Source organism: Mustela putorius, unplaced genomic scaffold (assembly GCF_011764305.1).
Source record: "Mustela putorius furo isolate JIRA1106 unplaced genomic scaffold, ASM1176430v1.1 tig00003834_pilon_pilon_pilon, whole genome shotgun sequence".
In the NCBI taxonomy this organism is placed as follows: Eukaryota; Metazoa; Chordata; class Mammalia; order Carnivora; family Mustelidae; genus Mustela; species Mustela putorius.
In genome coordinates this window covers 117,087,421-117,104,937 of record NW_025421987.1, presented here as the reverse complement: position 1 = coordinate 117,104,937, position 17,517 = coordinate 117,087,421, and the positions used below count along the sequence as shown (strand labels likewise).

Genomic DNA, 17,517 nt, shown 5'->3' with positions numbered 1-17,517 from the left:
ATTAAAAATTTGAGTATAATTGACACACAGTGTTACATCAGCTTCTGATATACAGCATAGTGACTTGATAGATTTATACATTATGCTGTGCTCACCCCACGTGTAGTGATCGTCTGTCACCATACAATGTTATTAAAATATCACTGACTATATTCCCTACGCTGTACCTTTTATTTCCATGATTATTCATACCGTAAGTGGAAGCCTGTATTTCCAACTTCCCTTCACCCATTTTGTCCATCCCTCCCTCCCTTGCTTCTACCCCTCTGGCAACCACCACTTTGTTCCTTATATCATTAGTTCTGATTCTGCTTTTTGTTTGTGTATTCATTTATTTTTTTGGCTTTACATACAAGTGAAATCATATGGTATTAGGTTCTGTTAATCTGACTCATGTCACTTAGCATACTATCTTTACGTCTGTCCAGGTTGTCCCAAATGGCACAATCTTATCTTTTATGGCTGTGTAATATTCCATTGTGTATATATATTACATTTTCCTTATCCATTCATTTATTGCAAATGCTTAGGGTGCTTCCATGTTTTGGCTATCTTTTTTAGTTAGTATTTTCTTTTTTTCCAGCAAGTACCCAATAGTGGAATTATTGGATCATATGGTATTTCCTTTTTTTCAATTTTTTGATGAAACTCCAAACTGTTTTCTGGAGTGGATGTACCAATACATTCCCACCAACAAACTGTGCATGAGGGTTCCTTTTCTGCCACATCCTCACCAACACATATTTCTTTTCTTTATGATTTTAGCTATTTTAGCAGGTGTGAGGTGATATCTTATTGAAGTTTTGATTTGCATTTTCCTGATGATGAGTGATGTTGAACATATTTTCATGTATTTCTTGGCCATCTGTATGTTTTTGGAGAAAATGTCTATTCTGGTCTTGTGCCCAAATTTTAATCAGAGTGTTTGTTTTTTATTGCTAAATTGAATGAGATCCTTATTCTATTTGGATATTTATTCCTTATTGGATATGTGATTTGCACATCTTCCCCCGTTTAGTAGGTTGTCTTTTTGTTTTGTTGATGGTTTCCTATGCTGTGCAAAAGCAAAAGCAGTAGTCCTAACAGTTAATTAATTAAAAGCAGTAGTATATTAATTAATATATAACACACATTGCTCAAGATTTGAGATCTGGCACAATTAGAGGAAAATTAATTGAGAACATATATGTGAACATCATTTATCAACTCTTGAAGTACAAACAAATACCAGATTAAAAAATTTATTCTAAAGACAAAGCACAATGTTGCAGTGTGGTCAATAATGGAAACATGAGTATGGGTGTAAAATACCACTTTCCCAAACTGGGCTACGTTTTGTAACCTTAGAAGGCAACAGATCATTCATTGGTCCACCTCTTTCATTTTACAAATGTGGAAACAGAGCCAGAGGGGTGAAGGATTTTCTAGAGACCACACACCTGAAAAATGTTAGGATAAGTACACTTCAATAAGCCTTGATCTTTATACTATGAATTCATGTTCAGAACTTGTTAAAGTAATCTTTGGGTTCACCAGAGAATTAGAATTGATATGTAAGTAAAATCCAGGTATTAAAATACTGAAACTCGTGGTTTTGTATCCCCTGTCTCTTAATAAATCTTAACTTAAATAAATATTAGAACTTTCTTTTTTAATTAATTTTTTTCTGGATTATAAGAGTAAAATAACAAAAACATGAAGTATGTATATTGTTGAAAATTGAATTAAGGAAAAATACTCAAGGGGCAAAATGAAAAAAATCACTAATTGTTCTGAGACCCAATATTCTGCTTAATTCCATTTCAATTAAAAAGCAACATTCAAAGGGGTTATTATAATTTATTTTCCTACTAATATTTTTTTCAGATTTTATTTATTTAGTATATTAGGAGAGAGAGAGAGAGAGCACGAGTTTGGGGAGGGTTAGAGGGAGAGGGGGAAAAAGACTCCCTTATGAGTGGGGAGCCAGTCCAAGGATTTGATTCCAGGACGTCAGGATCAGGACCTGAGTTAAAGGCAAATGCTTAACTGATTGAGCCATCCAGGTGCCCTGCTTATTAAGAATTTTTTTAATGAAGAAATATGTATTAATGGTGGGATATATATATACTTTTATAAGAAACTTCATTTCTTGAAGAACCTTTGTTAGTGAAATTTTTCATTCCCTGGAGATCAGAGCATTTGAAAAGAGCAGAATCCATTTTTTATCTTTAAAAGGATTTAATTTTAACTACCCTAGATGGATAAAAGTCTATTAGAAAACAAAAAGAAAAGAAAAACACCCAGCCAAAGAAGTATGTTAATGATAGTACTGTATGTAGCCTAAATTATTCATGTTGTAGTTTAAAGTCATGTAGTATTATTCTTTCATTAAGAGAAATGAAAACCACCTTCAATTTAATACTATTCCTTTATATATTTTAATACCATTATTAAGGTTCTCCTTAATCTTTTTTTAAGTGTAAGAAACCTAATTTGTTATAATTTAAATTTATGAATTCACTGTCTAACATTTAATGGTCTTTTACATCTCTTCTTAGACCCATATTCTCATCTATCATGTCTCTATTTGGAGCTTAAATCTGAATATAATTCATTTGAGAAACATGAGTATAATGAAATCTTTATTAAAAACTTCTTCACAGAAAAACCTACTGTTTACATATATAGTTATTTTCTATCTTAAATTTACCATACTGCATACTTTTTAATTATAATAACTTCTATAATTTAACAAAGTCATTTAAAACTTGGATTATTTTTACTGGGTTAGAATTATTGAGGTCTACAAATTTAATTAATGATCTTCAAGCCTATCATCCTGATAATAGAAAAAAAATATGTTAAATATGAAAAATGACTACTACATAGTTTTATCTTATTAGAATTTAAAAAATTTGTCTTATTTTTTTAATCAATTTATTAGTCAAACTTGACAGTGATATCTTAGTCAATGTAGTTCATATAGCAAATACAATTTCATCTTACTTGGCAAATCCAAACAATTTGTGAATCCCTACATTGATGTGTTAAGTGTGTGAAACAAAATCCAGGCTCAGAAGGGAAGAATGTCATAGTTAATTAGTGATGTCTGCCATGGTGATATATATATATAGAGAGATAGATATCTATCTCTATATATATCAGGTGATTTAGGTCTTCATGGGGGAAATTATTTTTCTATTTGTTTTACTTGAATATGCTTTATGTGTGTGGAGCTCAGAGACAGCAGATATGTGTTAAATGGAAGTATTTAAGGCAGAAATGACTTAAACCTTTTTGAAAAAGCTCTGGTAAGTTGTTGACTTTTTCTAAACAAATATATTTCTTGGAAATTTGGGTTCATTCCTAAATTTACTGATAAGATATAGAAGAATTAGTTGATATTAGTTAATATTAGTTATCTATTGTTGTTACACAATATCGTAGTGAACTGAGGGGCTTAAAAATAGCACAGATTTATAATCTCATAGCTTCTGAGCATCAAGAATTCAGACATTGTTAAGCTGGGTTCTCTGGGTCCTCTGTCAGCTTGCAGCTGATCATCAAAAAGAGAAAGGCAAAGCATAAAAGTTCTCTGATTGGCTAGTTAAAATACTCTTACTCAGAATCAAATTACTTAGTGACATACCAATTACATTGTGTGGGCTTAAGAGTTTTGGAGCAAAACAGCTCTAAAGAAAACATATCATCCGAGAGCACAGGGCTAATGGCTGCATGAATACTGAATAAGAAAGCTGATTAAAAGAAGTAGGGGCAGACCTTTTAATTCCTTTAGGTTTCGAGAACTTGTTTACCAAGATTTAAGCTGGGGCTTTGCTCTAATCTAAAGTCTGATCCTCACTCATTTTGTTGGTACCATTCAGCTGGTTATGATGGCCTCAGTTTCTTCCTGATTGTTGGTCAGAGACTACCCTACACTCCTTGCCAAGTGGACCCATCCATAGAGAAGCTTGTAACTTGGAGCTTGCTTTTTCAAAGTTAGCAAGGGAAAGAAAGTCTCTCTTCACCTGCTGGGTATATCACAGTCTCATCTCGTGTAACATAATCATATTTGCATAATTACATACATCCCACCATCTCTACCATATTCTATTGGTGGAAGCAAGTTATGGGTTCTGCCTACACTCTGGGGGAATGGACTATGCAGATGTCTGTCTTCTATGATGTAGACTATCTTAGAGCATGTCTGCTTGATATGAGAAAATATTTTTATGTAGTCTGAAGATATTCTGAATTATAAGTAGTATCTTTTCTCATCCTTTGATACCAGGACTGAGTGTGTGAATGGAAATATTGAACTAAAAGTAGTTATGTCATTCATAAGAATGGTTATGATAAAACTGCATGCATAATATCATGAGAAAGTCCATATTATTTAAAAAAAACAAAACAGACATAGACAACAACTGAAATCACACAAATATCAAAATATGTCTTAAGAAGATAAAGTCCAAGAAAAAAGAAAAGAAAAAACCCTGGGACTTTAAATATTATGAATAAGATAAAGGCATAGCTGTTTCTTGAAATAAATGAATAACTCAAGCACCCAACTGCTGAATTTGCAAAACTAAATCTTAATTGCAATAAATACCAGTTTTAGTCTTTCTTGACTTGTAAGCAATCATCAAGTCATCCTCAAGTTAATATAACCTACATTTTCACTCTATTGTCAAACTCCACAGAAGACTAGGGTATTTGTTTTTTGGATGTGCTAATATCTTCAAATGCCTAAAAGGGTGCTGCACATAGAGGGGGTGCTTTAAATATGTTTGTCAGATCACTTCTCACTGATCTTCTGGGTTCCTGGTTCCTTCCCTCACAGAACTTTTCAGCAGATATAAGCCAAAGCAATCTATCTCTAATTTAGATCTTCACAAGTTTTTCTGGGGCAAACCATTCTTGAGTTTTATATAAGCTGTTTTAGATGCAAAATAGGATACAGATGAAAGTACAAAGATATTTGGTGCATTTTCAAGGGAACAGGGCTAATATTTAAAATAGCATCAAAAAATTATATAGCTTGAAAACTCAGGAACATGGCTTATAATCAGGCCTTCAACAACTTGGTAGCGTGGTGGGGATACTGGCTTAAATCCAGGGGGTCAGATTTTGCCAGGGAGCTGCAGTCATGACTGATTTCAAAAGAGAGTCCTAAAATTAAATACATAAATAGATAGATAGATAGATAGATAAATGAATGAATAAATAAATAATTTTAAAAGGCCAGAATATGGGGAAATATCTGTGCCTTATTTATAAAAGGCCAGAATATGGGGAAATATCTGTGCCTTATTTATAAAAAATATATTAAGTCATTAGGAAGTTTTTTCCATAGGATTTTGAAACTTTAAGAGATGACATTAATAACATTGAAATTGAAGATTTGTCTGAATAATTGGTTTTAATAGAATGTCTTTTATTAAAAAGTTAAGACTTGCCTTTGTTTTTATTTTTGAGATTAGACTATGAGCTCTTGCTTGGTCTCAAAGACATTTTAGCCATGATTTCATGAGGAGTTACTTGAAGAGTAAGGTAGGATTTTCTTTATCTGAGGCCTCACACTGGAAATTCTGAGTTTACAATTCTGAAAGCCCACTGCCTAAGAAAGGAAAAAGAATATATTTAAAAGTTGCATTCCCAGTTGAATTTTGTATGTGAATCCTTGAATATTTAGTAAGCTCTCCCTCCTCACCTTGTGAAAGCCATAATCTTATTGAGACTGACAAATTTGGTTTAATGCCATGATGTAATAGACTGTTATTGAAATAATAATCTATTAACCTTGACTTGTCTTATGTAATTTTCTATAATATCATTTTCCTATCATAAAAGTAAGAATAATACTAATTAAAATGTCCTAATTTTTAAAGTTCCACAGTGATATTTAAATCAGAAAAGTATATAAAACAGTGGCTGCTCATTAATAGATAACTACAGTAACATGATGATTAGATTGATTTAGAGTGTCTGCTTTTCTATGACATTTCTCCATTTTATTTTTAAGGTCTCAATTTTTTGGCGAAATTTTGGTGAATTTACATGGAATTAATTAGATGTACTATATATATACATGCCACAAAAGCTTAATATTGTGTATATGAATATGACTGTATGTGTTATATATTTACAGAATTAGAGTAATGCTATTTTTATGCCCAGTGTTATAGGAATCTCCAGATACTGTAGTTTTAATTTTAAATTCATACTGCACTCTAGTGGGGAAGGAGATCAATGCAAAATTGTTCTTATGTTGGTACTTTAAAGTAATTATATAATTACAGACTATTTACAGTTTTAAAATTGAAATGTACAAGAATATTGTGATCTATAATTTTCTCATAGGTGAAATGCTATAAATGTAATTAATGTATTATGCATAAAATTGATATATTTAGTATTTGACCATTATAGTAAAATATGATTTCTTTCTACATTAGTTTTGTAAACAGAGGAAAATTGACTGCTGAAATAGTTCACATTATTTCTTGCAGCATATCTGGAATATCTATATTTATCTACATAGATGTAGATATAATTTATGCGATGTAAATCCTAATTTAGGGAAGTGTTGAATAAAACTCAACCCCTCATATTTTCTACCAAGAAGAGAAAAGAATGGTTAAATTTCTTCCATAAACTTCAAGAATGACGACTAGATTTTAAAATATTTGCTTATTGGGCCACCTGGGTGGCTCAGTCAATTATGCGTCCAACTCTTTGGTTTCAGCTCAGGTCATGATCTCCATAGGTTGTGGGATGAAGCCCAGTTTTAGCTCTGGCTCTTCACTCAGCAGAGGCACTGCTCGAAAGATTGTCTACTTCTGCCCCTTCCTCTGCTCTTGCTCTTTCTCTCTCTCCCCCCAAAATGAATAAATCTTAAATAAAATATTTGCTTATTTTATTTCATTTATGATTCTAATTTCAAGAAGCAACTTCATTGAAACATTGACCAATATTTGTCATCACTAGACTCACCTTTCATATGGTTGTTTTATTTTTTAAGTTATTTCAAATTAAATGAGTCCTTTTAAAATCTGTTTATAATATTGTCTCTGGAAATTTTATTCCAAGTAACCAGGATCCAATCATGTAAAAGTAGTATAGTGTTATTTTTTCAAGTATTATTTTGCTCTATCAATACCTATTCAAGATGTTCACAATTTTTCTCTGATTTTTAACATTAACATTGAAAGGTTTCTTCAGAATGACATCTTACAGTTGTAGTTATGAGATTATATTCTCACAAATAATGATTAAATCTTTGTTATATTTATTTTTACTTTATTTTTTATTGATCCAGTCAAGTAAAGTCATACAAGAATGAATTACAAGCTCTATAAGTATTTGTACAGATTGTACAAAGTACAATTTCTCTTTAAGTGAAATGGTCTAGAATTCCATGTCCTCCCCAAAAATACTTTTTTTTTCTTAATAAAATAATTGAGAAAGTTCTTTATAATAGACTCTGTAAGGAACTTAATATCAGTAGATTCCTCTTTTCAGAAAGATAATTTTTTAGAACAAACTTTGTCTTACATTTGAACAGTTTTTAGATGTTTGCTTTTATTTTTTCAAAGAAATTGACTTTGAAAGAAATAGATGAAATGTATCATCTTTTGTCCTTGTGTAAGTACTATCAAAACTCAAGGAATTAAAGCTGCTTATCAATTGAACTTACGAGTTCTGTTTTCTTGGTAGCTGTTATCCATTTGAACTATTCATTTCTCATATCCATAGATCAAATATTTATTTTATTTTCATCTAATGACAAAGAACTGCTACATACATGGTTATACCAAGGTTTCTAAATGTATTTTTAGTGTTTGCTATTTAGTTATGCCACTCTTTATGGAAATCAGTCTATGATAAATATGTTCTATATGTATAAGGCCCTATTTCATTAAAAAAAATTCTATGGAAGGAGAAACCATTGAAAAAACAATAATCATTGGGAGGCTTATGCCATTTATTGCTATATGAATTTATGGGCCATTTGTAAAACCCCCCCTTTTTTTAAGAATTTATTTATTTGTCAGAAAGAGAGAGAGAAAGAGCACACCAGCAGGTAGACGCAGAGAAAGAAGCAGGCTCCCTGCCGAGCAAAGAGCCCGATGCAGGACTCGATCCCAGGACCATGGGATCATGACCTGAGCCAAAGGCAGAGGCTTAACCCACTGAGCCACCCAGGCATCCCTATAAAACCCCTTTTAATGTATGGTTTATTATGCTCTAAACTACCTTTTGGCAGATGTTATCTACTGTCACTTCAAAATATTGTAGAACCTTAAGATTCTTGAAGATTTTAAAGGATTATCTTTTGATAAGGTAGCAGATCCAAAACAAAGGGCAACCATGGGCAAAACGACCGAACTTGGCTTGTTAACTTTGAAATAAAACACTAAAATTATCGTAGAAAAAGTTTTCACTCAATTAAATTAGGTTTGTCAAATAATATACACTCCTATAAATGCTTCTAATATTATATTAATGGTTGTTGATTGTGTTGGTAGGGTTGAAATACCAAAACTGGAGTTTGTGAATTCTTTAATATATGGAGATTGGTTGGATAAGGTGTGTGTGTGTGTGAATAGCTGTCTTCATCCTGATTGGAATTTATCATAAATAGACAAAAGGCCTCAGTTGAGGTGTGTTAAATTTTTCATTAATGGGTTTGTTGGTCGGTTATTTAATAGGCAAATTAAATTTGAGAAAATATCTTGGAACCATGGGCCATATTGGATTTCCAACCTTTTCCTATCTGAATTTCATTTGCAATTCATATGCAGGGGAGCTGGAAAATTCTGGGCTTTCTTTCAAGGATGTGCATCTTTACACTTGAAGTTCACATAAAGGAACTGAGAAGAGAAGAAAATGTAATTTTTTCTAAAGTCTTATTTTTGTTTAAGTAATCTCTACAGCCAACATGGGGCTCGGACTCACGAGCCAGAGATCAAGAGTCACATGCTCTTCTGGCTGAGCCAGTCAGGCTCTCCAGAAAATGTCATTTTAAGTGAGTTTGAAATATAGAGCCAAGATGATGGGCCACACATGAGGTGGTGATCCTTTCCCTCACCCTCCCAATCACACAATTTATTTTTTCTGATTGGAGATAAATGAGCAAGGGATGAAAAAAGAAGAGAAGCTTCTTTCTTGGTTCTTTCCCAGTATACAGAAGTTCCAAAGATATTCTGGCTGAATGCCTCAAGGAGAGAGAGAACGGTCCCTGACCTTTTCCCAATCTAAAATAAATAAACATTTTATTTTAAAATAGTTTTAGATGTGTAGAAAAGTTGCCAAGTTAGTAGGGTTCCCATATATCCCACCCACTCAGTTTCTTCTATTGTTGACAGTTTAGTATGGTCCATGGACTAATAATAATGCATTAATATTAATGAAATTGCATACTTTATTTAGATTTTATTTATTTATTTATTTATTAACCTAGTGTTCTGACTCTTTCAGGACTCCAAGATGCCACTTTTGATTTACTTTTTTTTAAATTAACATATAATGTATTATTTCTTTCTTGGGTACAGTTCTGTGATTTATTAGTCTTACACAATTCATAACACTCACTATAGCATATACCTTCCCCAGTGTCCATCACCCAACCACCCCATCCTTTCCATTCCCCTCTTCTCCAGTAACCCTCAGTTTGTTTCCTGAGATTGAGTCTCTCATGGTTTGTCTCCCTCTCTGGTTTCATCTTGTTACATTTTTCCTTCCCTTCCCCTTTTATTCTCTGTTGTTTCTCAAATCCTCATATCAGTGAGATCATAAGCTAATTGTCCTCTGATTGACTTATTTTGCTAAGCATAATGCCCTCTAGTTCCATTCACATCATTGCAAATGGCAAGATTTCAGGGGTTTTGATGGCTGCATAGTATTCCACTGTATATGTATACCACATCTTCTTTATCCATTCATCTGTTGTCGGACATCTAGGTTCTTTCCATAGCTATTGTGGACATTACTGCTATAAACATTTGGTTACACTTGCCCCTTCGGGTCACTACTTTTGCATTTTTAGGGTAAATACCCCGTAGTGCAATTGCTGGGTTGTAGGGTAGCTCTTTTTTTCAACTTCAGTAACTTTTAATACTTCCTTTGGCTCCTCTGGGCTTTGATAATTTCTCAAACTTTGTTTCGTATGACCTTGAGAGTTTTCAGGAGTAACAGGTATTTTGTAGCATGTCCTATTTTGTAGCATGTCCTTCATTTTTTTGTCTGATGTTTTTGTCATGCTGTGACTTGGATTATGTGTTTTTGTAAGAAAGGCATGTAGAGGTGAAAAACCATTCTCAATATGTCATATCAAGGATATATGCTGTCAACCTGACTTATCACTGCTGTTAGCCTTGATTACATAGATGAGGTAGTGTTTGTCAAGTTTCTCCACTCTAGAGTTACTTTTTCTCTTTCCATTCTTTGTTATTTAGAAATAGGTCACTAAGTATAGTTTGCTCTTAAGGGATGGGGGAGTTATGTTCCATCCTTCTTGAGGAAGGGTTATCTATTTAAACTATTTGGATCACTTCTTTATGGGTGGTTTGCATCCTCTTCCCCATTAAAAAAATATCAGTATGTATTCGTTGATATTTTATATTTAAAGTAAAAAGTATTCTATACTTTGGACTATAATCCAATAATATGGCATTTAGTTGGTTGTTCCAGCTTTGGTCATTAGGAGCTCTTTTAATTGACTTTTCTGTCTATTCCCCAACTTTTTATTATTAATAAGTGGGATTGCACCAAACTTAAGGTTCACCAGTGTTATGGCCTGTTACCCTGGGGGTGGTATGGGGAGGAAACAATCAGCAATTTCCAGGGCAGCCTTAACACCAAAAGCTGGTGCTTTGGTTCAAGTAACATTTCAACTTCTACTTCAGAAGGTTTCCAAGTGGGTCAGAGCAATGTACTGTAAATCAACTTCAAGAACCCTGTTGCTTCCCAGGAAAAACATTATTTTCACTTTTATTTTTCTCCAATTATGTTCAGAAACATGGTTTAATATAGCTTACTAAAGATGAGTTCTCTTATGTACCCCCCTTTTATTTCTATGATCATAGGATTAATTTAAACTTTTGTCTACAAAATTTAAACACACACACACACGCGCGCACACACACACACACACACACAAATACCTGATTCTTACAGTAATCATCCCTAGAACAATGCTCATTCTTAAACCTATTACATGATACAGTCTAGATCCACATTATTTTGTAAAGCCATAGACTTTCTTAGTGTCTTCAGTGGTTCTGAGGGATAGAGGTTAGATGGGAAAAAAATTAATAGATAAGATAGTTTGGGTTCCATGCTGGTTACCTAAAACCTATGTAGGACCACTGAATTTTTTTCTCAGTGAAACTCAGATGAACAAAATTTCCCTTCTAGAAGCTAAATGATTGTTTTACGATATTAGGAGTATAAAATTAGTTTTTTTCTCCTACTTTGGAGAGTGCCATTTGAAACATGGCTGTTTTCTTGCAAATTCTATAAATGTTTTGCAATGTCACACCCCAGTCAAGAATTTATTCAATATTTCCTTTTTTTCCTAATGTTCATGGCCACATGGTTAATGTACCTTACTTTTTAGTTCCTTTAAGAGTTGTTATACTTGCCTCTCCCTGCTCCCAGTGCAAAATTAATTGTTGACTTTGGGGACCTAGTCTTCACTTTCTTTAGTGATCAGGGAAGCCCTCAAGCATAAGCAAATAAATTTCATAGACTTGGTAGAAAATTTCTTTTCCAGTATTTTCTCCTACTAAATTGTTGGCAGACATTCTTATTTTATAGGTCAAAGTAGATATGTGAATCAAGGAAGAAAATGTTTCCTTCCAAACATCGGCATGTATTTATTAAAAATGATGTGTCACTTCTTTTGATGGCTGCATAGTATTCCATTGTGTATATATACCACATCTTCTTGATCCATTCATCTGTTGATGGACATCTAGGTTCTTTCCATAGTTTGGCTATTGTGGACATTGCTGCTATAAACATTCGGGTGCACGTGCCCCTTTGGATCACTACGTTTGTATCTTTAGGGTAAATACCCAATAGTGCGATTGCTGGGTCATAGGGCAGTTCTATTTTCAACATTTTGAGGAAGTGGTGATGCAACATGGGGGCTTAAGTGGGTAGGAGAAGAATAAATGAAACAAGATGGGATTGGGAGGGAGACAAACCATAAGTGACTCTTAATCCCACAAAACAAACTGAGGGTTGCTGGGGGGAGGGGGTTTGGGAGAAGGGGGTGGGATTATGGACATTGGGGAGGGTATGTGCTTTGGTGAGTGCAGTGAAGTGTGTAAACCTGGTGATTCACAGACCTGTACCCCTGGGGATAAAAATATATGTTTATAAAAAATAAAATTAAAAAAAAAATGATGTGTCACAAGAGCTCATGTACTGGGACTATCTGTGTAGTTTGGCTTAATTTGGCTTAGTTCTGACAAACCTACCATTCATTCAGTAGGATATAGGTTCTCTTTTTTTACTTATTTCTTTCAAATATACTTATTTTTTAAAAATATTTATTTATTTGACAGACAGAGATCACAAGTAGGCAGAGAGAGAGAGAGTGGAGGAAGCAGGCTCCTGCTGAGCAGAAAGCCAGATGTGGGGCTCGATCCCAGGGTCCTGGAATCATGACCTGTGCCAAAGGCAGAGGATTTAACCCACTGAGCCACCCAGGTGTCCCACAAATATATTGATTTTTAAAATAATAAATGTAGTAAGTGTTCATCATGTAAAGTTTTGAAAAATGAGGAAAAGATGTAGAAAAAAAGCCAACTGTAATCTCACCATTCAAGATCATTTCTAAGTTTTATTTGTATTTTATATAGTTGTAAACATTTGTAAATTTACATTTGTTTTTGTTTAATTATATAGAAAGAATTTCTTATGTTATAATTTTTTCTAATCTGTTTTATTGGCTATACAATATCACAGTGATTAAATGCACCATCCTTTACTTAATCTTTTCCACTAAATGATATTTGAGATGAAAGAGTTTAGAAATATAAATCAGCTCTAGAAAAGGAAAGTTTTAAAACATTCTGAATACAACCTGGAACAGATATTTAAATTGCTTTTTTTAGATAAAATAAGAAAAACAAATCTGTTTAATATATATTTTACTTTAACAAAAATTTTGTGATTATTTCACAAAATCTATACTCTTTTCAATATGGTCACTTAAATTATATGTTTAATATTTTGTAATAGGGGCTACCTGAGTAAGAAAAATGAAGTTTCCTTCTTAAAAAGAGGTTAACATATTTTAAATAACTTGGTCCCCCCCAAAGCATGGATTATATACTTACTCTGTTTGGAAATTAGATTCTTCAGTATTCTTCTTTTTTAATTTTTAAAATTTTTTTATAAACATGTAATGTATTATTAGCCCCAGGGGTAGTTGTCTGTGAATCGCCAGGTTTATACACTTCACAGCACTCACCATAGCATACCCTCCCCAATGTCCATAACCCCACCAGCCTCTCCCTCCCCTCCTCCCCCTGGAAACCCTCAGTTTGTTTTGTGAGATCAAGAGTCCCTTATGGTTTGTCTCCCTCCCTTTCTGCCCCCAAAACCCCCCACATTGCATCTCCACTTCCTCATATCAGGGAGATCATATGATAGTTGTCTTTCTCTGATTGACTTATTTCACTAAGCATAATACCCTCTAATTCCATCCATGTTGTTACAAATGGCAAGATTTTATTTCTTTTGATGGCTGCATAGTATTCCATTGTATATATACACCACTGCTTCTTTATCCATTCATCTCTTGATGGACATCTAGGTTCTTCCCATAGTTTGCCTATTGTGGACATTGCTGCTATAAACATTTGGGTGCACGTGCCCCTTCAGATCACTACGTTTGTAACTTAAGGATAAATACCAAGTGCATTTGCTGGGTCATAAGGAAGCTCTATTTTCAACTTTTTGAGGAGCCTCCATACTGTTTTCCAGAGTGGTTACCCCAGCTTGCATTCCCACCAACAGTGTAGGAGGGTGCCCCTTTCTCCACATCCTTGCCAGCATCTGTCATTTCCTGACTTGTTAATTTTAGCCATTCTGACTGGTGTGAGGTGATATCTCATAGATACTTCAGTATCTTTTAACAGATTTAAGTACTAGGTGTTTGCCTTGATTTTGTAGGTAAATTTTGATTGTTAAAATTATTTTGGTATTTGTTATCTCGTTCGTATGATGCCAAAGCCCATCTTCTAATGAACTTCTTATCATTATTAGTAAGCTGAATAATGTTAGGAACCATTCTCATTTTGCTTATCAGTTTATCTCCAGCACCTATGATATTGCCTGCCACACAGTAGGCAATTAATAAATGCATGTTAAAATGATTGTTGCTTTCCTCTGCCAATATTTTCAATGACAATAAAATAAATCCTTGAAAAATCTGGAAATTGGAATGGAGAAACCAAATTTGGACCATAAGAGTTGTACAGAGTCCCATGCAGTGAAAACACAGTAAAATTCTAGAAAGGAGACATTGTTTTAAGTAATTTCTAAATGAATAATAAAATGTATATTGCAGTAGTTAGTTATTACTATGTCAAAGCCAGAGGTACTGGAATTGTCAATGGCCCTTTTCTCTTGGATTTGAGTATACAAAGCATTTATTTATCCCAAAATAATATATTCTATTGTGATCCATAGTTAAGTTATACTTTTTATACCCTAATTATGAAGGTATCTTAGGTATTCAGAATTTCTTTTGTGTTCCAGGTATAAAATACAAAATTTTAGGTATTGAAAATTTTCATCATTTTTATATTTATAGGATATATCCAACCAGATGTAAGTGCCTTTACTTAATGGGCAAGGAATAGAAAAATAAAAGGAAGTTACTTAGTTGAATCAAAAGGGAAATATCTAGTACATTAATACATGCTAGAAAACAAGATGATGAAGAATTTGGGATTTGGAGATTAATAAAACTGCTTATTCCACCATTTATTTATTTGCTGTGTGACCCTAGCCAAGTTACTTAACTACCCTAAACCTCAGTTTCTTCACCTATGAGACAGGAAAATCTATAGTGCCTCTTTTGTTGTCAAATGATTGAGAGAAATGATGCATGCTAGACCTTGTCAGGACTTTAACCCACTATTTGATGTAGAAAAACCGAAGTGAATATTTCTCATTTGTATGCCATTAAAGAAGCTATCTACTTTTAGATGGTATGAAAGCGATGTACTAAAAAGGGAGGAAGTGGAAATTTTTGAATTCTTATCATCTAGAGCAGTGCTTATTTGCTACCCACTTCAATACTAGGAAAGAATCTAGGAGTCTCGATCAACCTGTTCATAAATTCCTTTGCACCCCTAGATTTCACATGTGCACATGATGGAGAAAGTGAGGCTGAATTTTTACCTGATGACTTTGAAGAAAAACCAGAAAGAGAAAAGAAACATACCAATTTCACTTTGTGCAATGTTTGCAACATTCAGCTGAATTCGGCAGCTCAAGCGCAAATCCACTACAATGGCAAATCACATCAAAAAAGATTAAAACAACTGAGCAATGGGATGCTGAAAAATGACAATGGTAAGTTTTTAAAAAAACATAGTCAATTTTACATTATCAACTTAAACTGTTTGTGTACCTGCAAATATAAATATAAAAGAATAGACTAATCTATTTTTAAAATCAGGACAGCACATCAAGTAAAAGCTTTATCAGCCCAGTAGATTAAATTAAATACTCTCCCACAGCATTTTGGATGAAAAGGGGAAATTCTGTTTGTTGTATATATTTAATTGTATTACGACTGTGATCACAACCCTCCAAGATATTTGCTATAATTTGAAAAAGTTGATGTTAGAGTTCTTTGATATTCATCTTTAATATAGTTTTTTGGAAATGGACATCCTTTTAAAATTTATATAAAACAATATTTAGAGTTGTTTTTGCATGTGAAGGGCTTTAGTAGGTTAGTGAGATTGCAGTTAAATTGAGAAAAATACATATCTTACAAACTAGATGTTTTAACATAAAGTATGATCTGTAAGTACAGATTGATTAAATTGTTAGTGAAAATTCATGGTTTGTTTAATCATTTTGGAATATTTTTGAAAGTGTGGATTGAGTTTTGGAGTAAACAGATTTAAAAAATAACACAAAGATGCACACTGGGAAGAAAGCCAACTTTATTAGAAAAAGCCTGGAGAGGTGAGGGAGACGAGGAATGGATTCCTTTGAAAAGCTAAATCAATAGCAAACAAAATGTTACAATAGTGTATTCTGGTTGGGTGCTTCACATTTGATAAATAAAATATATTTTGTCAGAATTTTGATGGTATTTAAAAATGAAACTGAATTTTGATCTGTTCTCATGGCTTGCCATCAGCGAGATTTTTAAATGTAAATTTTGTAGTTTGCTTCAAGGCTACCAAATAATGAGAAGAAAAACAGTACATTTTTTAAGATGGAAATTATTTCTACCTTGCTTTGTGGTTTTTAGTAGGACTAAACTAAAATATTCTAATAAAAAGGACTCCATATTTCTCTTTCTGTGGTATGGCAAATAGTTAATCTTGGATATTATTTGTCAAAGGCATGTAAAAAAAACAAAAACAGTCATCGGAAAATAATTGATAATTACTAAATTCTATGGGCATAAGATGAACTAGTAAGACAAAATGTGTTCGCTTAGGTCATGTTTAAAAATATATATTGCACAGCCTCTATTCTGAATTTCTTAATCTTATATTTGACATTTAGGTAAAAACTTCTTAAGCACAGTATGATTCAATTTCAAGTTGTTTTTCTTTAAGTCTGTATTGTTGGAGGTAATGGTGCCAGCTTTTGCATTTTCCTTCACCTGTGTTTATACTGACAAACCTCTTTTGGAGGAATCATAATTGATATCATAGAAAGAAACCAGGACAAAAGTCATGCCTGGCTTAGAAACTCAAATCAGAGCCAGTCCCAGACAAAATTTAGAATGGTCAAAGGTTTTCAAATGCTAATAATAGGAATGAGTTCCCTCAAATGGATTTTTTTTAAAAATCATTTCATCAGCTCATTTATAATGGGCTAGCATTGTGGTAAAGTCTTTATATGCATTTTCTTATTTAATTTTCCCTTACAACCACAGAGATGTTGCCATTATCTTCTTCTTATAAATGTGGAAATTGAGGATAACATCGATTAAATAGTGTGATGAAGGTCACACCACTATTAAATGGTAAAACTAGCAATCAAACTCAGATCTTATTCATTTACATACCTGCTCTTCTGAAGTCTACTGCCTCCTCAGAATGAATATTCTGCAAAAAGTGTGCCTTTCTTTACTCAAAGAGAGAAATCATTTTCATAGAACCTAAAAAAATACTATCATATTTCCAACAATGCCTTGATCAATATGGTGCTTAACAAAATTTATTGCTACATTTTCTATTCATATTTTTTCCCCAAGGCTCTTTCTAGTAAAAGTCATTAAAAACAGCCACAAATTAATAACACCTGGTTTGGGTC

General features: G+C 33.1%; 1 protein-coding gene across 1 annotated transcript in view; it reads left to right on the top strand.

Moving 5' to 3' along the window:
• ZNF385D (zinc finger protein 385D) overlaps window positions 1-17,517 on the top strand; it is a 908,018-nt gene that overhangs the window by 214,885 nt on the left and 675,616 nt on the right. Inside the window, exon 2 of the mRNA XM_004754365.2 lies at window positions 15,367-15,585. Coding sequence (XP_004754422.1) covers window positions 15,367-15,585 — 219 coding nt within the window. The remainder of the gene's footprint in view (window positions 1-15,366; window positions 15,586-17,517) is intronic.